This window comes from Strongylocentrotus purpuratus, unplaced genomic scaffold (genome assembly GCF_000002235.5).
Source record: "Strongylocentrotus purpuratus isolate Spur 01 unplaced genomic scaffold, Spur_5.0 spur5_scaffold_13, whole genome shotgun sequence".
NCBI lineage: Eukaryota > Metazoa > Echinodermata > Echinoidea > Camarodonta > Strongylocentrotidae > Strongylocentrotus > Strongylocentrotus purpuratus.
Genome location: NW_022145598.1, coordinates 16,934,994 through 16,960,781, shown reverse-complemented (window position 1 = coordinate 16,960,781; position 25,788 = coordinate 16,934,994). Strand labels below are relative to the sequence as shown.

The window sequence follows — 25,788 nt, the reverse complement described above, 5'->3', positions numbered from 1 at the left end:
TTTGGTTTACTTACAGTAAGAATCGTCCATAGATTGGGATAAGTTGTACTCGCAAAGGATGGAACCACATCGCGCGAATGAACACCGCATTGACCTGAAATGAAAAGAGAATGATGGAGACATTTTAGCAACAACAACAAAATCTCTAAAAGCAACAATACTTGTAAATTTCATAGTTATATTTAAAAAAACGCCTATATTTCCTCCAAAGTCCAAAGTATTTTGTTTTATCTTGTTGAAAGTATTTCGCACACTGCACATCACATTTGGTGTATGGAAGTACGCACACATGTTGTATGAATTTCTGGTCCCAACTCTTCAGCTACTTGTGGTTAAATCGTGAATATGACGACCTTTGAAGTGCAACCATAATCGGGAACATTTTCTTGATGATATTCTTCCAAACTACAACAAAAATAATGAGAACGCTCACATGTTTTTTTCCCCCACCTTGTCGAGAACTTAACCTTTTCTTTAAATCTTCATGTGTCCGTAATCTGTATATATTTATTTTACTTTGTACTCAAGACAGGTGTCAGTCTTCGGACTGTTTGCTCTTGGTTTTGATGTGTTTTGATGTGTTTTGATTTCAATAATCCTATATATATTAACTCACTCATTCTTTTGATATTTCTTGCGTAGTCCTGTTCAACATTGAATAGATCACCGGGCAAGCCGTCTACTGCGAACACGATCAAGGGATTGGATGACCTGCTGGTGTATCTATCAATGGAGACAAAAAATAAAGCAAACATACAAAATCGTTTACAATATATACATCAAGAAAAGTAAATACAGACAGTCGTCGCATATCAACCCACCACGTTTTGAGATCATTTATCACAACGAACAATTCCTGAAGCCCTCTTGAAATTTGTGGTAAAGACGAGCTTATCTTTGGGGAGTATTTAATAAGAATACACAATATAGGATATATTTATATAATATCAAAACTGTAGGTGGTATAAATTTGCATACAGAGCTGAAACTTAAACGAAATATATCGGCAATTTCTCTCACTGACCATTAGTTTTGTTATATTGTTGTTTCTTTATGATTGCAAACATCCTAGCATGTTTAGGTTACTACCAATAGCGAGGTTCAACTCATAATACACCCTTGTCCGGCGCGTATTCATACAAACAACTTTATTCACAAACGTCCTTCTCTATACACAAGAGTAGTATTTTTTTTCCTGGTAAAAGTAACACCTCTATTTAACGACTGAAGAGGCTGCATAATGCCGGGTCGATAATTATCAGTGGATACATTTTTGTACATTGTTGTGCGCTATATAAAAAGCAAAACATTGCTGTAACATTTCTTTTTATTTTGCGAATCAGAATATGGAGAATTTTGGTTCAAATGAAAGAAGACTGCAAGGCCTATAATTCAGCTCATATTTTGCGACTTACTGAGCTCTGTTTCGGCAAGAGAATCTGCATTCCTCTCCTGCTGTATTAGCGAAGATACCTGCTGAATACCCGGAACCTAGAAACATAAAGTGATTACAAAATGAAATGTTAGAAAATTCAAGTTGTTGTATAGTCTTACAATGCTTATGCCGTGTCACAAACAGTAATTACAGTGAAACAAGTCCTAAACAAAACAATGGCAAAAAGAGAGACAGTGTATGACAGAGAGAGAGAGGGACGGAGAGTTTGAGTTTGAGTTTATTGATTTCACATTTCACATGCAGAAATAATACAGATAACAAAATATACATAAAAGACATATTGTTTCATAATTTAAAAAAATGATTGTATTAATTGACAAGGTAATCATCACATTTGTTTGACAACTGATATCATTTAAAGGAAACCCAGACAAAAGTACAAACTGTGAAATGTGCAGGAACCTATAGAAAAGCAGAGCTTGTAAAGAATAGGTTCCTGGGCGACTTGAAAAATAACAGAAAAAGTTTACTGTAAAGAGAGGTACACAATTAAAATTAAGACGGAAGTAATTTGACAAATAGTTGTTTGCGAGTTCAATACAATACCATACAGAAAAAAGAAAGAAAAAGAAATACATTAAAACGAAGAGTAGTAACGAGCCAATAAATAGCAGAGTATGCACCTATTTCTACCACACATGTTTGCACCACCTGAACGTTTACAAAAACCGAACAATAGAAATCATGAATTATTCATTCCTTTCCTGTTAAAATCACACAGGCAAAAGAACGCCTAAAATTGCAAATGAATTGTAAAATGAATTGTTAAATGGTACACGTTATAAAAAAAGAACATTATACATGAAATGTCTAATCATCATTATTGTTGTAAGCATTCAACAAATGTAACTTGAGTTTATATTTAAATTGATGAATAGAAGAAGAGTGAAGTAAATCAGGATGAAGATTGTTCCAAAAAGACGGACCAGTATATATACAATTGTTTTTTGAGAAAATGAAGTGCGTAAACGGGAGATGTGAAAATCATTCCTTTTCCTGGTAGGGTATGAATGAATATCCAAGTTCTTAGTGAAAAGAGAAGCAATAGATTCAGGCAAATCATTTGTTGACAGTTGATACATGAAAATACCCAAATTATAGAGAAATATATCAGATACATGTAAAAGGTTATTGTTGAAAATTAAGATGTTTGAATGTGACCGGAAACCATTGTGAATTATTCTCAGGGCTCTTTTTTGAATGACCAACAAACTATGCAGTTGAGTCTTGGAGCAGTTGCCCCAAGCTAAAATACCGTAATTTAAATAAGGGAAAATTAAGGTGGAGTATAGATTCAACAGGACATCAAGAGGAAAAAAGTGTTTAAGTCTGTTGATGACGCCAGTATTTCGTGATAAAAGTTTACATAAATTTCCAACGTGCATTTTCCAATTAAGTTTACAGTCTATAACAAGACCAAGAATTTTTATGTGTTCAACAAATAAAATGTTTATGTCATTAATGGAAATTTTACCAGGTAGTGATGTAATGGAGTTACTGAAAAGCATATAGTTCGTATCAGTCACATTAAGAGATAATTTATTGGCATTAATCCACTCCAAAACGGATAGTAATTCATTGTTTACAACGTCAGCAATAATATTGGGATTTGGATGAGTAAAGAAAATATTGGAATCATCGGCAAAAAGTATGAATGACAAAATGGGGGAGGAAGTTTGGAAATCATTAAAGTAAAGTAGAAGCAAGAGCGGACCAAGGAGAGATCCTTGCGGGACACCACAAGTGATATGTCGTAGACATGAGTCATGATCATTTAAATTAAGATATTGCATTCTGTCTGTGAGGTAATTCCTGAACCACTCCAAGGCCTTCCCTCTGATCCCATAATGGGATAGTTTATATAAGAGAATATCATGGTTAACTGTGTCGAAGGCCTTGGAGAAGTCCAGGAAAATGCCAATAGTATGGGACATAATCAATAGCACATGCAATCTTATTAATGAACATGAGTAATGCATGAGTTGTGGAGTGTTTACGTCGGAAACCATATTGAGATGACGATAATATATTAAATTTAGATATGAATTTAAAGGTACTAGTATAACTAAGCTTTTCTAACATTTTTGAAAACGACGAAAGCAAGGAAGTTGTGCGATAATTACCCAAGTCATCTTTACTACCAGATTTAGATATAGGAACCACCTTAGCAATTTTCATTTTTTGAGGTACAAGACCATTTAGTAAAGATAAATTTAAAATATGAGCAAGAGGATGGGCAATCACACCGATTACCTTTTTAAAAAGAAAATTAGTTATGCCATTAGCACCTGCACTTTTTTTATTCTTAAACTTATTGACAATACTAATTAATTTAGAACAGTCTGTTGGAGTTAAAAATAATGAAATAATGAACTTTGGTTGGAATTTGTGAGAAATAAATGAAAGGGTTTACCAGATGTGGGTAGCAAAGCTAGCTTTGTCCCTATTTGAACAAAAAAAGAATTAAAAGATTCAGCTAAATCACGAGAGTCTTGAATCTTCACACCATCATCAATCACACTCTCAATGTGTATAGTCTTAGTTTTACTTTTCAGGACATTATTAATAATCTTCCACGTATTTTTAGCATCATTTTTATATAAATTGAATTGTGAAGAATAATTTTTTTTTTTAGCCTGTCTCAATAAAGATGTAAGAATAGTACGATATCTATTGTATTTCAATTTAGAGCCCTCAGTTTCTTTTACTTTGTATTTATAGAACAATTTGTTTTTACGATTAATGCACTTCAAAAGAAATTTAGTGACCCAGGGCAGTCTGGGCACTCTTTTGTAATTAGAACGCAATGGAATACATATCGGAATATACAGGTTGTATAAATCATCGAAAATTTCAAGGAACCTATTATAACAATCGTTTACATTTTAACAATTATATATTTCAGACCAATCAGTAGAGATAAGACTTTGTCGAAATCGTTCGATGTTCACATGGGACAAATTACAAAAACTCGACACCTGCTTACTGGAATTACACTGTGAATGAAAATTGGGAATGAAAGCAAACACTGGGAAGTGATCACTCAAGTCCGAAAGCACTATACCAGATTCAATATTAGAAGATACATTTGTAAAAATATTATCGATCAAAGTGTGACTACTATTTAATATTCTTGTTGGTTTAGTGATTTGGGGAAGAAAAGAATGGGATAAAAGCAAATTTAAGAAATCCAAATACTGAGAATTTGAGTCACACGATAACAAGTTGGCATTAAAGTGGCCCATTATAAAGCACATCTTGTTGGCAATATGAGGTGATGATAAAATAGTCTGAACAATGTCAAGAAATTCAATGAAATTACTTTGAGGTGGCCTGTAGATTTCACCAATAACGATATGTTTTTTACCAGGAACTTCGATCTCTATAAATATGCTTTCAAATATATCAGACATGATGGTTAAGTCATTAAGTATTTTGGATTCATAATCATTTGAAATATACAGGCCAACTCCGCCGCCAGTTTTGTTTTTCCTGTTATTAGTGACAAGAGTGTAGCCATCAATAAAGAATAGTGATGAGTTAGATTTAATCCCGGTTTCACAAATACCAATGAATGAACAATCATATTTAATTTCATACAGGAGTAGTTGAAACTGGTCAAAATTTTTACCGAGACTTCTGACATTGCATTGTAGAAAAGATAGTTTATTGACAGCCTTTGAAAAATGATCAATGAACTGAGATTCTGTAAAATAGTGTGAATGTTTGCTACCTGACAATGACTCACTTGAGTCCATGTTCAGTTGCAACTCAGTAGTGCATAAATTTAAATATTCAGCCGTGACAGCTTCATGACGAACGTTATCTGTAGTTATGTAAGAGGAGGATGCCTGTGAATTAACAGGTAGTAAAAGTTGTTGATCATTACCAACATTAGATAATAGAGGTTCACTCATTGATAAAACATGAAGTAACAGGTAAGTAACGGAGAATCCAGTAGATGAACTGGAATGAAATGTATATAAATATGAATAGGAAAGAAGAACGTTCAGGTGGTGTAAATACACAAAAGGCGTGGTTTATAATATGACATTTGTTGTATAATAGAATTAGAGATGGCTCGCAATATTTATTTATTTATTTATTTATTTCACATATTTATACAGGGTATCTCATTCAGATTAAAAACTGGTCTTCCATTAGGCCCTGGCAATAGAATGTAATACCCGATTTACTGAAAAGGAAGTTAACTGAATCAATTGTACATACGTATACATTCATTGGAAATAAGATCAAGACAAAACACAAATAAGAAATAAAAACGAGAAAATTAATTACTTAGCACCTGTACTAGAACACGTGCAAGAAACTCATGGGCTCCTTTCAGCCACCGCACGTAGAAGAAATTTAGAAAATTCAGGCAAAAGCAAGAGAGAGAGGGGGGAAGTAGGGGGGAGAAAGTAGGGGGGAGAAAGTAGTGGGGAGAAAGTAGGGGGAGAAAGTAGTGGGGAGAAAGGGGGGAGAAAGGGGGGGGGGAGAAAGTGGGGGAGGGGGGGGGGGGAGATACCCTTCTTACGGTATCGGGTTACATGTATGTTTACATGTTAATCAAAACTTAATTCAGAATTTAAAATGCATTTAAGTTGAAACGGTAAAATATATGTACATGTATCACACAGAGCACATTCCAGAGAAGGTAGAGAATAATTATCGTGATTTTTGTTCAATGCTGAGGTGATTTACCTTACTCCTACTGGTTATTCCACTTGGAGGTGTTTTTTTCCTTCCATTTGAGTTCAACTGAAGCTCCGACAACGATTATCTTAGTGGAGACTCCCTTTTGCTTCCAGAGGTCGTAAGCGATCTTGGCAGGAATTCCCCTCCTGGCTTTGAGGGCTGGGCGGAGGTCTGTGCGCACTGTGATTCTCACTGACGCCATGGCGCGATCTTGGGGGATCCTTTGGCGCTGACCGTTTTCGAAAGCGGCGAGTAGGCGGTTACGATCCTCCATGTAAACGAACTTCACGATGATTGCATTCGGGGCTTGTGGGCGGGTCGATGAGGCGGTAGCTCCGTTGTTGCGTCTTGGTAGGCGGTGTGCGTTTGCGATCGCGATGTCGTTAGCTTCCCTTTCATTGATGCCGAGGTGTATGAAGACCTTTTGCAAGACGTCGCGTACTTTTTCGTCGGGGGTTTCATTAACGCTGTAAAAAAGAAGATTGGCCCGCCGATTGTAGATTTCCATTATGACAATCTTCTCTCCGAGGTCGGCGATTTTTTTCCCCCCACTTTCTTTTCAATGGCGGGGAGATTTACATGCTGAAGGTTGGCAACCAAATCGGAATTCATGCTAACAGAATCCTCGAGTTCGGTTTGCCTGCGCTTGATGGAGGCCACCTCTGCTGTGAGTAGGTCCAGTTTCCCGCATACTGCAGCTGAGCTAGCGGTTATCCAGGGGGGTTATCGAACGCTGGATGTCGGCGAGCGTCAATTCGGGTTCCGCTTGCGGGCAAAGTAGCGGCTCACTTGGGCCTTGCTTGCTGGCACCTCTCGTAGTATTTGCACCTGGCGGGTCTGGAGATTGGGCGGGTCCGTTTGTGCTTACAGATGAACGTAAAGCCTTGGAATTAGCCATTTCCTTCAAAATTCGCGATAGTTTACCCTGCTTCTAGTGTGGAATGAGATTCTAAGATATGAATATCCTCTATAGTCCAGTAAAATCCTTGAAGCAGAAATGCTTAAGCTCGAGTAAGGGTTCGTTGGGTGAATAAAAGGGCGGTGGCTGGAGAGAGTTAAAATTACACGTCCGTTCCCATTGAAGTGTAGGTATTTTTGAGAGAGAGGGAAATAGAGTGAGGGAAATAGAGTGAGGGAAATAGAGTGAGGGAAATAGAGTGAGGGAAATAGAGTGAGGGAAATAGAGAGAGGGAAATAGAGAGAGGCAAATAGAGAGAGGCAAATAGAGAGAGGCAATAGAGAGAGGAAATAGAGAAAGAGAAATAGAGAGAGGCAAATAGAGAGAGGCAAATAGAGAGAGGAAATAGAGAAAGAGAAATAGAGAGAGGAAATAGAGAAAGAGAAATAGAGAGAGGCAAATAGAGAGAGGCAAATAGAGAAAGGGAAATAGAGAGAGGCAAATAGAGATAGAAAGAGCGGAGAGGGAAAGACAGATAGAAACGTGCATAAATTGGAATACTTTGTGAAGAGGTCTAATGTCTTGAGGGCGGGCTTACCTCGATTTCTTAGACCCAGGCCAAGGCCAATTGCGAAGAAGATTACCACCAGGAAGAACACGAGCTGCATGAAAAGATTCGCATTGACAAAATAAATAAATCAATATTTAATGTTGATTAAAATATAACCATTCAATCCAAACATTTTTTATGTGTATTGAGTTATTGGTTATGATCACCATCATCATTACCATTATCACCATCATAATTACCATCACCATCAGTCTCAGGATCACCACCATCATCAACATCATCATCACCATCACCACCACCATCCCCGCCACCACCACCTGTCCACACCAGTTGTTTTTGTTTTAGAACTGATATAATACATCACCTAGATTAAACATTCTTGTACACACCCTTTTTTTAATAGGTTTGATATTTTAGTGCATGCGTTTAATTGGGATAAACATGAAAAACGAAACGGTTTTGGATTTGTTGTCAACATGAAGGGATGATGAGGGTTTTTTGTGTCTTTTTTGTTGCAAATCTGAAAAGGGTAGTGGTGCGTTTGAAATATTAAACATGTTTTTTTTTATTAAAAAATTGCAATCAACATTTGACAAATCATTTAATATAATATTAACAATAGGGAATGATTAGGAATGATTAAGATGGATCTTACGGGCCGGAAAATGTAAGGGGATTTCATTCAAGCTCCTCAAAACAATTTAACATCCATCTCTAATGATATTGTACGTACTGATTAAAATTTTAATTATCAACACCTCCTCACCGAAATGGTCCAATATACCCGATAATGATATTTAATGTTTTTTATTGAGCCCTTTTACGGTAAAGAGACCAGACTGCCACTAATACAACAAAATATAAAAGGTTATATGCACCATATATTTTCTTATGTTTCATCGGGTTCAAAAATCAAAATGATTTTCTCTGAACATAACCGTAATCCTTTCGATTCAGATTCTTCTTCTTCTATGCCACATGCGTAGCATCAATAAAGTTGACACTTTTTACTTTCATTTTAACTCTTTCTTTAGTATCCAGTCAAAGTGGCATGGACAATTTATAACACATAATGAATATGTAATACATACAAAAAAAGTTTAAAATGAAAATAATAACAAAAATTGTAAGCATGTTATTTGTGGACTTGATTTGATACGATGATAACAGTAACGAGGGATGGTTATGAATGATGATGAGGGAGGGGTGGGGGAGGGATGGGTGCTCAAGTGCTTTCCAGTTAATAAGGAAGATTAATGGAAAGGAAAGATTTAATATAAAGTGGACAAAATCCCGGTTATTCATTCCCTCTGAATGAGACAAGCCCCCTCAATGCCTCGTATTAATCATCTTTATATTGTTACGAACCTCATACATATTCATATCAATATGTATATTTTTATGCTCATGGGTAGAACACTCGATATACATATGAACTTGAATATGTATGAGGTTTGTAACAACATCATATCTCCATGTTTTTAAACCGTAACCAACATTCCCAATTCCCCCTTAAACGACTATTTCATTATTACCATGAAATGTCTACATATCAGGTCAGTATTATAACCATTAAAATAAAGTCTTAACAAGCCATACCGCCAACGAAATAGCCATATGAATCTGTAGCACGAAAGCTTTGTAAAATACGCCTTACCGTATCCCGAAGTGAAATTTTGAAATCATGATTGCATTTTGAAGGAAAGCGATGGCAATAAAAAAAAAAGGAGGCCTAAAGCGTTCATGTTCATAAATTTATATGACATTATGAGTAAATATGATTTTCCAACGTACCATTCTGTAGCTCAAACATATTGAATTACTGAGTATTTCACACTACAGGAGAAACCTTAACAGAGTATTAAAAAGCAATGTTTCTGCATGTTTGTTTACATCTGCCTATAAATAAAAGCATGCATGCGCTTTCAGGATGCAAAGCAATTGTGTGTACCTCGCAGAATTTGTAGTTTCTTCACAAAGATTCGTCATGATTTCATAACGTTAATATTTACCTAAATAACAACCCACTATTGACTCATCTCCAAGTCATATTGGTGAACATAGCGCAGAAAAGGGCGTTGCAAATGCCATGTTTTCGAATAAAACGCGTGAGCTATGTTTTCATTATGATTCATATGGCGGACATCGCTGGCGGTTAGATTCTGGTATCACGTGACACTTACGCAGAGGATCTGCATTGCACCAAGCAAAATGGCGCCGTGGTAAAAATGTGACGAGGCAGAGCGGCATGCAGCAGGCGGGCGGCGGCGTGTTGTGTGTGTTTGTGTGTGCGAGGAGAGAAGAACATCGCGTTGTTTAGGATTATGAGTAGAGGGTGAGCAGGTTCATCACAGCACAATGGATGTTAGGGTTGCATGTTGACAACAACATTTAGGATTAGTAGAAAGTGTGGGATGTTAAAAAATAATGAGAGACATGGTTAAAAACGAACATGTTAACATGGATTTATCTTTCATGGATCTTAGATACTAGGCATGCTTCGATTCAATTCTTCTTTATAGGCTGTTTGAAGCTTATTGTACTCCTAAAGTATATATTGTCTTTGATAAGGCCTACATATTTCCAAAGAGTCATCAAAGATATTTAGTCAAATCATGCCATGCCTCAAGAACATAATTAAGATCAACTATTTAATATTTTCATTTTACAATAAAACAATCACATTTTCTATTGACAATTTGTTGTAAGAGAAAGAATTCTTTTTTAGAATGATCGCGATGACGGATAAGAAGTAAATGGAATCAACTTGTGATGGGAATAATCTCGGGCATGTATCGAATATAAGATATTTGATGATTTGTAACAAAAGGGGCACTATTTTTATGCATAATAAAAGCAAGTTATACAGCCATCACTCTTATTTTTTATTTCGAGCACACGGGAATGGCAGGGCAGGCACGGTTACACTTTGCTTATAAAATCATATGAACGTGTACTGGCAATCAAAAATCATTTAAAAGTCATTTGAAATACACTTCGTGGGAATTACTCCCATTATTAAGTCGCACGACTTTAACGATCCTTTCTATCCATTAACATGTAAACATGCAATGGATATAATCCATCGACAGTGTTATATGGAAAATAAATGAAATGATATTCCTTGATAATGGGACAACATTAAAGCTCACTTGAAATCAAACAATCGCTTAATCAACATCCACTTCTGTGCCATTCGATCTCAACTGTCTCGTCTCAATAAAGATATTTTTAAATATTTTACATGGGAACGTTTGTTGTCTAAACTTGATAATAACGAAATCGAATATATATGGGTATAGCGGCGAGGAAAGTTTGTTGTCTCAAGGGAAAATAACGAACTGAAATGCATTTGTGTATAACTGGTAAAGTTTGTTGTCTAAACTGGAAATAAATAAATGAGAATGTATAAGGTATAATGAGGAAAGTTTGTTCTTTTAACTAAATACAAACAAACTCAAATCAATTAGGGATGAGAGAACGAAAGATAATTCCCACTCACCCATAGAAGCTTTTCATGTCGTTTATACCAAACTTCATCATCATCATCATCATACCAATCCTCCTCATCTTTCCCCTGTAAACATAAAATAGTCTAAGGTTAGTCACCGTGGTTACGAAAGAATAGGGTTCACAACATCGACCGAACGTCTCTGCTATTTCTGAAAGTGCATGTGTAATGTATTGAACGTCGATAAAAATGTAAAACTTCAAAGATTTATTTGGGAGTATGAAATTAGAATAAAACAGATATACAATTGGAACAAATTAGCTCATTGTTGCTGAATGTGCCAGTAATTTAGGCCAATTGACATGTAAAATTACGAAAGGGTATACATTCAAAAGAACACGTCGTAAAACTGTGTATGGAAACTTGAGCTTGTACACACAACGAGAATAGAAATATACAAAATATATTTGCACTCACTGCATATAACAAACAACAATTTTGCAGTATAGTCTAACTGGTTCCGTTGTTTATGCGTAATAAATAGATATAATAATACAATTTGTAATGTATACACGATATATCAATTTACATGTACATGTAATTTTTTGGCAATATTTTAGCACAGCACATATAATTATGTACCGATTTCAATGCGTAGAAAATAACCCGAAAATAATGGTTTGTTTTGACAGTATATTTCCTTTGTCATGGGCTACTTTGTTTTTTTAACATGCAGAGAGTTCTTTTTAGGGTCTTGCTTTGAAGTAACCACAGATGAGGTATGATGTTGTTTGGTGAGAGAGCCTATATTTTTTTAAACACTACAAAATAGAATTAAACTATGACACAGTTTTTGAAGAAAAAATGATGGAGGAGAGAGGAGGGAGGCTGAGATGGGAAGAGTTTTTAATTGATTTGCAAGCTAACAATAAAAAATCCGCTATAAAACATTGTGAAGATTTAGATAGCTGTACAGTTCCAACTAGTCTGTTTTTGTATAAACGCCAGCATACTTCTGACTCTAATTATCTACAGTTTTGCTGATGAAAAGGTAATTTTCATTTTAAAATAGCAACGAATACAACAAAATACTAAAGCTTCATTCTTGGGATTTACACTAAAGAGCTATTTGTCTGTATTAACCGTTATTCACCGTTATTCTTCGATTTTGTTGTACCAATCATCTTTTTGATTTTTTTTTTTTTTTCTTGTTTTCTTTAAATCCGTGAGATATCTAATTTTGTTGAGTATGTTCGTTTCATAAATGCTGAATATTATATGTATGTTTGATTGGCATTCTCACCCGATTTCATAATCAGGGATGGATTTGGATAGAGGCAATAATACCACTAGAACAAACGTGAGAACAAACTATTAGAACGTATATTTAAAATGCCGTCTATCCAATCGTGTTAGTAAAAGTATATCCACAGTAGAGCTAGGGAAAGAGCTTGCATGAAAATGCTGCACATTATTGGCGCCAATTAAACCCCAACATTTTCCTTGATTATTACTGTATGGTCAAATCTGGACGTATGTCTGCGGTGAAGTGTTAGTAAAAATGCAGTCATTTTGTCTCTCTCTGTAAGGACCATCCTTCACAAGCATATCCTTTTCTACTGGTCCTTTCCCAATTCCACACTCTATATCGTATTATTTGTGTACGTTTTTATTGTTATGGTAAAATAAAATATCTTGAATCTTGAATGAGATTCGTAATTTATATAAAGGAATTTATCTATCATGCATCTAGCAAGTTCTGGTAATATAAGAAAAATATTTAAATGAAGCTCTGACATTATATTAACTGTTCAATAGGTCAAAGTGAATTATAGCTGTCAAAATAAGTTTCAAGGAAAATTTATATTAACTGTAAGTAGCGAGAAAATGTAAAGAAATCGAACTAGTAGTCCCAACCAAGGACATTAGACGTGGTCCCATTATATTATGTGGAACATTTAAATTCTAACTCTATTGAGTACAGATAAAGACAAGTGATGTTTGACTGTGCGGTGTGCATTAAGGTGAGTATGACTTCAGCAAGTTTCTGCAAGTTAGTACAAGTACATGTAATTTGCAGGTTCAAACAGCCAGGCTACTGCATTATAAAACATGAATGAATAAAGTCATTCTCTATGACATAAAATCATTCCCAAAATTTGAAATAAAACTATTTGAATTCGCCATGTATGTTCGTCGCGTGTCAAATTTGTTTTCCTTATTAGTATGATCGACTGAACAAGACGTGTTTAAAAGAGAATATAACGAAGTCTGAAGAATCATGAAAAAAAACTCAAGGACAAATTCTGTACATGTCTTTTGAAAAAGTACTGTTGTACAAAAATAGACGAGAAGAATGTTGTTATTATATTGTTTTTCTGCCCTGATATATTCAGTATAAAAATTAATTTCGCCAATTTGACGGTCGATTAGGCATTAGTCATTAATGATTATGGTGAAAGAAAGACTTTTAAAAGCGTTTTTAATATCTAGAGCGTGCACGTGTGTGATTGATATTTTAGTTAATGTGGTAGAAATATATTTGTATAGTTCATGCTGTTCTGAAAATTTGATAGTGAGGAAAATAAGATCAAGTATAAATGATTTGGATCCAAATAAGATTTATAAGACGAGCACTCAGTCTTGCTGAATACAACATATCAAGACCGGTGCCCATCACCCCTCCCCCGTCCATCGTTCCCTCAACTAACGGACTCTATGGCTTTACAAAAAGGTGTTGTATTGCCCTTTGCGACCGACCCCAAAATTTTAAAATATGCGGTCGGCATTGTGTTGAAATTATTTTGTTAAAACCATTTTAGAGAAGAAAATGTTAGATAAATAACAAATGATGTATCAAAGCATTCAAAACTGAAAAAAATAGCCCAAAGAAGAAAAAAAAAAGAAAAAAAAGGTAATCAACAACAAAAAAATCGACCGACCGACCCATGGCTGCTTGAATGGATGCATTGGCGATGGTGCTTATTAAGTCAGATAATATTTTGCAGATAAGGGAAAGATTCTTACCCCAGCTCTGGCCATCTTTTCTCTCTTTTCCCTGGTTGTCATAGGATGCGATGAACTCGTCGTATTGATGGGTTTCGAACCCAAGGCACTCGAGGCAGCCTGGATATGTATAAATCAAAATTATTAAAATTATTAAAAAAAACATTAACAAAAATAATAGACGGTTAGACAACAATATCTTTATGAGTTTACTTCCCATAACAATAATTTGAAATGCTTGTAAAGAACCCAAAACACAAATGCACAAAATCATCAACACAAACATAATAATAGGCAACATCATCCTCATGATCAAAGTGGCACTGTGGTATGTTGGTAAACGCTCTTGTCTCTCATTCGAGCGGTCCTGGGTTCAATCCTCACTCGTAGCTTACATATTTGGACATGGTGTATTATCCACATTTGTTCCCAAATGTACACGGGCTCTTGTTAGTGTTGGTATGATAATAATGGCGGGGCCCGCGGGAAGAGCGTTGGTACAATCTGTGTGGCTATACAAGACCAAACTATATTATGCTTTCATCTTCACTGCATATGGAAGGAGTGTTACATTCCATGTATGGATGTAGTTCAGTTGCTGTTTTACTGGTACATGTATATGCATAGCCTTGGAAATTGTGTCAATTGACACCTGCGGAGACGAAGACATTGTTGTGACGCATACGGCTTCAAATAGGTCATAACAATAGGTTGACAGACAGTGTTGGACCATGGCAAGAATATGACTAAATTTCAATATTAGGAGGCGTGGTGGTTTTAGTGGTAGATCAGTAGAGTCGTAACGTGAAGTCTTGGGTTCGAATTAAAAACCAAGTTGATGCACTATAATTCGGTAAGGCATACATGAATACCACGTCTCTCGCATAGTACTCAAAGCCCTAGATCTACTGGTTACTCATCATAATCATAATCATTGTTTTCGCGCATATCGCTAGCATTACGAAAGTTTCGGCGCTTATCTACGATATAGCAGTTAGGTCAGACAAATTTAAACATCAACATCTGTTCATTACCAAGACCAATTTATACATCAATTCAATTAAGGGAATATTAACAATGATTAAATCGGGGATATCTATCAACTAAATCGAAAAGCTGTACAGTACAAGTTTGAAATCATGTTTAGAAATTCAGCGGGGCCCTCCCTAAGAACACTGATAAAACCAATGAGGTACCCTGGATAAATGCGACCACGTCACAATGATGATCATTGTTATGAAAGACCAGCATAGTCCATGCACTTCATTATACGTACATGTCAGCTACACCTCAATACTATATGGAAATAGCTTTGATCATATGATCCTCATTTCAATCAGTTTATGCTCAGAAATTGCCCGGCGGCCATTTTATTGTTACCATGGGTTCCACCTCACGTCTCAATGAGTGCTTCCATTACATGCAATACAAAAACATTCTCGTATTGGGGGTTGGAGAGGAGGTCGGGCAGCAGACGTGTACAAATGTGTTCACATTTCCCCTGGTAGTTATTATATTAGGTTTGCCGAGGGATACATCTTCCCCTGTGCCCCTACTTCCTTCCCCCTCCCTCCTTCCCCCTCCCCTAAATCCATTACTGGCTTATATATCCATCTCTACTCCTGTTATCTGTTCGCAATCTAGCTGACATCAATACTAGCATACATACACAGCTTGGGCGTGTTAGGGGAATACAGTAATCGATTGATGCAAAATTAGATATCATGGTCTGTGATATACGGTATAATGCATCATGTCGATCAATATTACACATAAATGTAGGCCACTGTAGGTGGGGAGGGTATATATATATATATATATATATATATATATTATATATACACTGACTTTATCATGGCCTGTAAGCCTACAATACAGTTAACAATTAAAACTATTCATACCCCTTGCATATTAAATTTTGATGTTTTTTTATTTTTTGGTCTTTTTCGTAACTCAAGCATGAAAGGTGGACAGGTTGTTTCATGGCCTCTATTGAATACTTTAAGATGGAAATTTTAATAGCACATTATCAAGAAAAATAAATCAGGACAAATAGATTATTCACATATTTAAATAAACTACAAACTTGGTAGGAGTATGAAAATTTTAATTAAATGTACACTGGGTCTTATTGTAAATTGCCACTAAAGCACATTATTGATAAGCATTGACGGTGAATTAAGCATCTATATGTATGAAAGTGCATTGATAAGTGTATAGTTTCACAAGATTTATTTTATACATGGATTTTTACAAATAAAAAAATAGAAAGAAATATATATTCAGTTAGATAACTGCCTTCCACATGTATTTAGGAATAACACATGGTCAAAAATATATTAAATATATAAAGTTTAATCATAAAAAACGATATGAGATAACAGAAGTAATCTCTCCGACAACAGAGCATTTCATCCTTCTTTTTTAAGTGTAATTACTGTTCTGTTGGAAATGAAAAATAAAACTGAAACTGAAACTGAACTGATTATGAATCATTGATTCAGAAATGTTCAATTGTCAAAACATGAAGTTATTGAAATACGATAATGTATCGCACCTGGGACTACATAATGAGACATAAAAGATGGAAGTTAGTCAGCAGATTAATCCTCCTTATTACAGCTAAAATACGTGATCATTGTACTCACCCAAATAGACTCGAAAATATGATTACCCGATTATCAATAGAAAAATGTTAGGGAAAGGAACATTTTGGTGGTAATGGAATTATTATATCCCTAGGCAGTATTTTAACTGAATTGAAGGGGAAGTCCTCCCTAATATTAAGTTGGTATTCAAATAACAGCAGAAAAATAGGAAAAACCGAATTACTGAAAGTTTGAGAAACTCATAAGAGTTTTAGGTTGTCATCAGTGAAAGAATAATTGGCAACTCTGTGACGCTTCAAGCAAGCTCCTCTCCAATTTGCTCCCTATAGAAAATAATTTGGGTAAAGTTGCTAACAGGGGTGGATACAGAGTGCCAGAAAGAAGGAGAGGAGATACATGTATTTCTATAATGTATATTTTTCTATAAATCAGCAATTATTGATTTTTTTTTCTTTAACATGAGCATTATTTCCGGAATCCTTCTCCAGGATTTCTCGTAGGGGATGGGTAGGGGCAAAAAGAATTTTCCATTTTTTTTCTTTCGCAAATATTTCTGCTTTTCTAAGCCTCCAAAATGAGGGGTCTCGGAATTTGTTTACACCTGCAAAAGATTTTTTACAATATTTCTCACGATTTTTAAATATTTCTCAAACGAGGTGGCTGTTTTTACTTTAAAGGATCTATGTTTCTCAAAGGGGGCTGCCTGGTTTCTTTTGAACCATAAAGAGGCTTCTATGCTTATCGAACAGGGAAGACTATTTACCCTACCTTTTTCTATAAATGGGGAGGAGGCGATTGTTGGCCCCCTGAATCCACCTTGAATGGTTAGTTCGACAGTCATATCTACATCATATTTGCTCACCTCGAATCAATCGTGAAACATAAAAGACCCAAGCCAGAAATATATCCGTCTGTTCAGAGCCAGGAGGGCATTTACTCTGTGCTAAGGTATTGAACTTAACGCCCTTCTGGCTCCAAACAGACGATACTGAATACTTGTTTGCTCCAAGAGATTTCAATACGTGCCCAAAGATTTCTATACCAAAGTTAGATCAACAGTCGTTCTATTGTGTGCAGGCACACTGGATACAAGACCAAAGTATCGGTATGACATGGTACCAAGATCAATTCTTTGCTTGAATCTAGTCTGGGATATTTGAATGATTCAACCGTGGGGGAGAAGAGATTTCCATTATTGGGTCAGATCGGAGTAAACTACCACGTACTTTGAAGCGCAAGTAATCTTATCAAAGAATATTTTCTTTTTCACACGCTCATATTCATTGCATGATGCGCATACAATAAGAATGACATATGTTCATCCGGGAATATTGTATGGAATCAACTGCCAGTAGAATTTGAAATGAATTAAACTCAAGCAGAGTATTTTATTAGACAACCTACCGAAATCGTCATCCATCAACGAATTTCCACTTAAAGACAATTTGTATTTTGACTAAAACGTCTCAATTTTCTTGAGATATTGTAAATTTTATATTAGGTTCATATCATAAATTGCAGTATACACTTATGACAAGCAATTACGTAATATGTTATCGGCCTAATGCATTTAACAATAGTTGTGACCTATTAAATGATAATTTGTTAGTTCTTTTACCACAGCAAATCTATACTATTATTGTGTATCGATATGATATGACATGAACATTGATACTAAATGGTCAAATAATACTACTTTGATTTCGGGCGTTAATACATTGCAGCCAAATTGTTTTGCTTCATAAAACGAACTTATTGTGATAATTATGAACTAAGTGTGGATTACTGTGTATTTTAGTGAATTACATTTGTCGTACACATTGCTTGTTCCCATCCCTCCAAACATGCCAATATAAATAACCTTACTTGCATTCCTGCAATGAAATGAAAGCAATCATCACCTTAAAAATTCAATTTGAATTTGAAAGATTGTGAAATTTGTTATTCGTGACGCTCGGGGCAGTACATGGCAGATTTCAAGCGATCAAATGCAATGGATCGTGCAAAAGATATACATGGTATATTATGACCCATCATTCACAGATCATTCAGACTGTGAAAATGTCGAGACATTTTCACAGTCTGAATGATCTGTGAAGAACTAGATGGTTTCTGATGTTCTTTAAATGTTTGCATGGTGAGGTAGATGTGTCTTTGAAAGATCTTCGAAAGTTCTTGTCAGAACTATAACCACGAAAGAATTACATAACAGTTCTTTGACGAACTAAAACATATCTGCAAGAAAAAATACCCAGGTCCTTATATATGACTAGACGCATTGTGTACCCGCTAAGTTTTCTTCATTCATAGATAGTTTCTACTGTCAACCATTCATGTATGAACGATTTAATGACTTCCATTTAAATTGTGTCTACTCTCAACCATTCAAGTATGAACAATTTAAGGATTTCCATTGAAGAAATGTTTTCCTTATATGGTTTCTTACATTCCGTATGAGAAACCCTATATCCATACATCCACTCTGTCTACATTTCCAAATATATTGCCCAAAGCAAGAACCAATTACCATCTACAAACAGAAATGACTTTCCCATTCAAGCATTATGTTTGTTTTGTTTTGGCGGTAAACAAAAGGTGATGTCACACGAGGACACCTTTCCTGTTCACAATAGGAGCAGGCAGATGTTGTAAAAATTGCTTTCCAGCTCAATGGTCTATACCTTCAATAAACTCCTGTCTGGTTTACTTTGGTCCTACATTGGAGGATGCAGGTTCTGGAACCGCTTCCAGACTCTTCGGTAAATGTAGATGTACGTCGATATAGGCAATTGTTGGAACTTGTATGTATCTTTTAATAACAGGGACTGCCTCGACAGGACCGTATGGTTTTATTTGCAGTTTCCCCCAATTCATTTCTTTTGCTGATTAACTTTGTATAGTTCCGGTATATTTGTAAATATGTTTCCATAAAACTTGGAACTTGAAACTGTAGTCGGAAAATACAATTTGTAGAGTCTTATCGCGTATTGGTGCGACGACCCTGTTTACTTCTAAACTCTGGCATAAATTACCCTAACACATCAAAAGTTCTGTAAACGATATTTCTATTCTCAAAGAGAACTATACGACTTACAAGCTTCGCCTTTTGTTCGTTTCCATTTCCTTATTTACGATTTTACAATGATTTGAAAGTAAAATTAATTTTAATTGATTTTTTGAATCTATCTTATCCCTGAAGCCGCATCTGATAATTGCTTTTAACAAAATGATCGTACATTACTAAATAATGCTCTGTATTAAACCTAATTCAATACCGCTATCATTAACTATAAACTGCAGTAGATTAGGTTTGTAGATCAGAATTTTCAGTAAACGTTAAAGATATGAGCACAAGCCCTGTTCAAATAACCTAATGTCATTTTCCAATGCTAATAAATTAATCACCATTATGAGGTGAATATTGCGTAAAAGAATATAAGCACAAACGCTGTTCAATTAGACTTATTTCCTGTTCCAATGCTAATTAATTAATCACCATTATGAGGTGAATTTTGCTTAAAGGAATGTAAGGGTAGAATTGTGGAATATCAATGGTATTATCAACAATTTTAACTACATTCTCTACTTATTGACTCATTGGTTTCAATGAAATAGCGAGGACAAAGATATAAAGGGATGACAAATAAATGGCAAGGTTATGTTTAGTTAGGCTCCAGTGAATCAAATCACGCAGATGACGTTTCAAAATGATATTTGATGAATACTGTTTGTTATATTATACTGGTATTCTTTGAAATGCTAGAGCGCCGCAATGGCAGCACAGCTAAATCCGGGGTAATAATCTCCAAGTTTAGAAGCGCTTAGTTATTCTAATGAGCGCTACATAAAAACTGAGTATTATTATTATTATTATTATTATTATCCCAGTCATGCCAGTCGTGTAATTATAATACTATTATTTCAACTGGACGGTGAAATTTAAAGGTCGGTCCCCAGACGTAAATAATCACATCTGATTGATAAACGTCTGTAAAAACCCAATACACATACAATTCCATTCCATTTATTTTGGTTTGTTCTTTATTTCGCTACAGTAAATTATCCACCAAAGACATAAAAGTGTTTACTACTTACTATGATAACACACTGTACATTAAGTTAATCATATTGTAAATAGTCATCTTTAACTTGAGGACCCCTTTGAAAATCAACTTAAGTTGAAAGGGCAATCCACCCCACTTGTGGAAATAAATATATAAAAAAAAATTAAAAAAAAGTCCTATTTCATCTTTTATATTTTATAAGTGTTTATACTTGCCTTTTTAATATGATCATAAACAAAAAATTGTAGATTCGTGTATACATTAAAAATTTGGCATTCGAACAATAAAACATGAACTGAAATTTGAATGCGTTTCTTCATCCGTACTATCGTCGGATATGATTGAAGTCAGCCGACTTGAAATCTTTTGTTTGAATAATGGTATTATTTTCATTTTTATGTCAGAGTCTTTATTTTTTATTGCATTAAGGAGACACATGTCATAAAGAAAATAGATACATATTCATTCATGATTGATCATGAAAGATTCATCATTAAACCCATAATATTCTCCATCGGAACAGACATAAACTAATAACGTTTGGTAACAGCAATGCTCATCAAATGTTAAGATAACAAACAAAGCTATTATATGAAATAAACATTATTTTACCTGCTCAATAGTGCTCATAGTTGGAGATTTTTAAAATTTGTTTTAAATGACGTTAAGTACTGCATAGTCTTTTCTAAATAATTCAATATTGTTCGAAATGAGCAAATATATACATGTATATATATCTTTTTAAATAATAATAATAGTTGGTCGTGTATAGCGCTCACGTCTGTCAGATATGACACCCCTGTCGCTCCACAGTTATTACCATATATATATATCGTATATTCATACTATCAATAAATTCCAACATTGTATTCAATACATCTTTTGTGGAGTATGATAGCAAAAGTTTGAGGAATGGGAATAATATTACAACAAATATTTGTTTACATATAATTATAAGTACCATTATTATCATTATTTATTGACCTATCACTTTAGCTTTCATCCAATTATCATTGAGCATGTTGGGGAAAATAGTAAAGGGCGCTTGCCCATGGATGAATGACTTGGTTTTGAATCGAGGAACATCAAGTTAGGAGACCACTGATCTTGAGCCATCGGGCATCATCATCATGGATGTCATCATCATCATCACCACCCTCCATCCTCCTTCTCCTCAGCATCAGTCATCACCTTCAATATAATAATCATTATCATCGTCGCTATCATCACCACCGTCATCATCATCATCATTAATGTCATCATCATCACTATCATCACCACCATCATCATCGTCATTAATGTCATCATCATCATCATTAATGTCATCATCATCATCACTATCATCACCACCATCATCATCATCATCATCATCATTTATGTCACCACCACCACCGTCATCATCATCATCATCATTTATGTCACCACCACCACCGTCATCATCATCATCATCATTAATGTCATCTTCACCATCATCATCATCATTAATGTCATCATTATCATCATCATTAATGTCATCACCATCATCATACGTAATGTCATCATCAAAACTGATACTAAACAGAGCGTAAAATATATATATTAACCTTGGGTCTGCTGTCGACACTGGTTGTTCTTGGAGTAGGGTTGGGACCGGCCTCCACATCGAACGCTGTCTCTCTCTTAATTGGTTGCCCATCAGCTACCTGTAAGGCAAGATTAATACTGGACATAGAGCCTCCCTTATAACCATTGGTAGGCTGAGCATATCTGGTCTCCGCATCACTACCGGGCGGCGTCCCCCGTGGTGTGCTTCTCGTCTTCGTCAGACGTTTGTTTTTCGGTTTGTCATCATCATCGTGGTAGTATGCCTGGTTATCTCCGCCCTTGACCGCCGTCGGCTTCAGAACTGGGTTAGCATAGGTAGCCTGAGCGCTAGGGTAAGGCTTAGGGTTGGTCAGTTCTAAGACCGAAGCGGGTGTTCTGGAACGACTAGGGGGATTATTGGGGGTGGAGTAGTTCCTAGGACCAGCAACAGGTGTATGTGATCGACTAGGAGCGTTGTCCGTATCTGAAGCAGGGTACGGCTGTGGGTTACGAATCGAGTCTAGGTATCGCTGCGACATGTTGTCTGTCTGGCTATCAGCTGTAGATCAAAACAAACGAGGAAACAATGATCGCGGCGCTTCAATCATGAGCAGTAACAGCATCAGTTGCAAATCCTAGCAATGATAAATCCCATTTATTCCACTAAAGATATGGCGGTTATAAAAAGACGAAGCTATTTCAAACCGCTTCCTCCTCCGACTGTACACCCGAATCAAATAATAACAGTGCGACTGAACAATCTCACTATACCTTTCCTACAAACAGGAGGCGGTGGTCTGAGGGTTTTTTGAATTAACGGTTTCGTAATTCTAAAGGAATGCTATCCATTATGCGGTCGGTTGTGCATATGAGTCCGTCGCACCATACAATGGTGTTTAGCATTTCAAAACGTGTACCCAACCGTAGCAAAACAAGCTTACCTCGACCGTTCTGGAGATCGTATATCAAACCACGAATGGTACAGTATTATTGTCAAGCCATAAACGTATTGTCAGAATCGAACTGCATTGTGGGCCGAGTATTATGATTTCATTCTGAATCTCTCTCTGCTCGCTATTCATGTTTTCACGCGCAGGGTGCATGTTTCTTTTGAATGAAAAATAGAAAAAGTACGTTCCAGGGGACTTTTTGTGCAAGCTCAATCGAATGAGCATCTCCAATCGGGTCCAAATACATGTTTGAAAATGTAATAACAATCTTTCCTAAACTGACAGGGTAATGTTTGACTCTCGACTCAATCTCTTTCTCCCTCATTCTAACGATCTAACCTCCTTTTTCTAGAGCTTTTGCAATCCTTCATTTTCCCTTTTTTTTTTTTTTTGTATCTTTCTTTCGTTTTGCCTTTTACTATTTCCCTCTATTTTTTCTCAATTTTTAAAATTTATTTATAATTTCTTAGCTACATCTATTTATTGATTTCTAAATATACTTTGTTCATGTTATATTGTAAAACAGCATCTGAGGAACTAACACTTCAACGGGCTCTGCTTCTAGATAGTTCATCTTTTCTCGTGCTTTTTCTATAATATTTGTCGTTTCATTGCATATTTTTGTAATATAATTATTCATTGTATTATGTTTTGCATGAGAACTACAAAATATCATTTAAATCAATGTCATCGTTTTCATGGTATACTATTGACTTTGATAGATAAATACATTATATTTTATTACGGGCAAAGAGCATAATGAATAAATAATATTCATTCGCAACACAATAGTCATCAAGGTTCTGTTATCTTATCTAACAGAGCATAGCTTGTTTGATTTCAAGAACATTCACAACTTCCATTCTTTGCTTTCAGGTAAAGCTGGAAATGTATGAAACCATATAAGAGTGGAAGGACCATTAAGTAAGTCAGTGTTCAGCGTTTGATACTTAGCCTTATAAATTTATTTCAATTTGATAGTTTGGAAGTAGTTCTGTATCTTCTTTATTTTATTTGCAAAAAGCACATCTTGATACTCTGGTATAATACGCTGTAAAGCATTGTTATGGCAATACTAGTATTATACAGTAGACTTACGGTTGCACCATGTGAGAGAGGGGGAGGATTGCATGGGGAGTCCTTAAAAGGACTGTTGGTAGTCTTTATTGAGCTTACAGTTCTAAAGAGAACTTTATAGTGCCGGTTGGAGAGGATTGGTAGTAGGAGGGGATCTAACTGGCACTATAGTAATAATAATATAGTAGTAATAATATATCTGTAAAGCGCTTAGGTACATCGTTGGATTGGTGTATTGAGCGCTATATAAAAAACCGGATTATTATTATTATTATTATAGTTCTCTCTATACTATAAGCTCATAGACAGATTAACAACAGTCCTTTTCAGAACTACACACAAAACACTCTATAAAGAAATATTACAGACAGTCCTTTTCAGGACTCCCCAATATCCACCCTCTCTCAAATGGTGCAGCTGTAAGCCTACTGTATTATGTACACCACCATGCAAGCCGATACTCAGCAGCATCTAATACTAGTTTTGAATAAGGAAATTCGTGATCATGGACAATTGTCAAAGAAATTAACATGATTGGGAAGGTTATTTCTTGTCATGGTCGAGGGTCGGAACATACTCGAAGTAGAGCAACCGGAAACCAAAAAAGGGCATGGTGAATATTCCACCACCCCCTCCATAAGTCTTGGAGGAAAGCTGTATTTTACAGAATTCAGTCTAAAGGATCACATGAAATTAAAACTAAATCACATTTATACCAAAATGAAGATTCTGTGGAAGGTGAATCTGAGAACCAATCCCCCAACAAAAAAAGGAATGCTATTAAAGATACTCTGTCCCTATTCCAGCCAACATCGAAGTCTGTAGAACTTTGCAGGAATTACGAATATGTCATGTTTGTCCTTTCTGTGAAATTTTAACGTTAGCAGTGTCCTAGTATTCAAATTATGCAAGGAAACACTTTTACTTGCTAGACTTCACTGTCAGACACTATTGAATGACTGACTGCCTTCTTTTCTTCTTTGGTAATAACATACATAACATGAGTTGTAAAGAGTACATGAGCACTTGTCTACATCAATTACCCACTTCTTATAATGGCCAAAATTAAACTGATTGAATCTTTGCGCAGCATACAACGTACGACCATTCGGTACAATGGTCTGAAAATCAGACTATTACTTACTGGCTCTATAGCTCCTAAGTCGATTCGACAACTAATAGTCGTTATTTTCCCACTTAAAGACATTTTCAAGCCCCCCCCCCCCCTTTTTTTTTTTTTAGGGAAGTTCTAAATTAGTATTACCTTTCAAATGCCGTTGGAATTTAACCTTTTCATTTTTGGGGCCTGCAAATGGGACATAGTACCTTTAAAGACCCTAACCGAAATTGAATCTGTTGACTTTGGAAGGTTCGAGACAAGATAGGCAGGAATACTTTGCAAAGTTGAATATACATTTTCAACCCGGAATCTGAAGGGTGAAGAA

General features: G+C 35.6%; 1 protein-coding gene across 3 annotated transcripts in view; it reads right to left on the bottom strand.

The window, feature by feature from the left end:
* LOC591232 (venom phosphodiesterase 2) overlaps window positions 1–23,150 on the bottom strand; it is a 50,200-nt gene extending 27,050 nt beyond the window's left edge. The window contains exons 1-8 of one of the 3 annotated variants that reach the window (XM_030983037.1): window positions 22,337–23,150; window positions 14,102–14,200; window positions 11,126–11,200; window positions 9,807–9,815; window positions 7,651–7,714; window positions 1,416–1,491; window positions 617–723; window positions 15–94 (exon numbers count right to left, since the gene is read on the bottom strand). In XM_030983037.1, the coding sequence (XP_030838897.1) occupies window positions 15–94; window positions 617–723; window positions 1,416–1,491; window positions 7,651–7,714; window positions 9,807–9,815; window positions 11,126–11,200; window positions 14,102–14,200; window positions 22,337–22,855 (1,029 nt within the window). In that variant the 5' untranslated portion in view covers window positions 22,856–23,150. The remainder of the gene's footprint in view (window positions 1–14; window positions 95–616; window positions 724–1,415; window positions 1,492–7,650; window positions 7,715–9,806; window positions 9,816–11,125; window positions 11,201–14,101; window positions 14,201–22,336) is intronic. The other 2 variants (XM_030983038.1, XM_030983039.1) reach the window with 2 other exon arrangements.
* Between the last annotated feature and the right edge of the window lie 2,638 nt (window positions 23,151–25,788).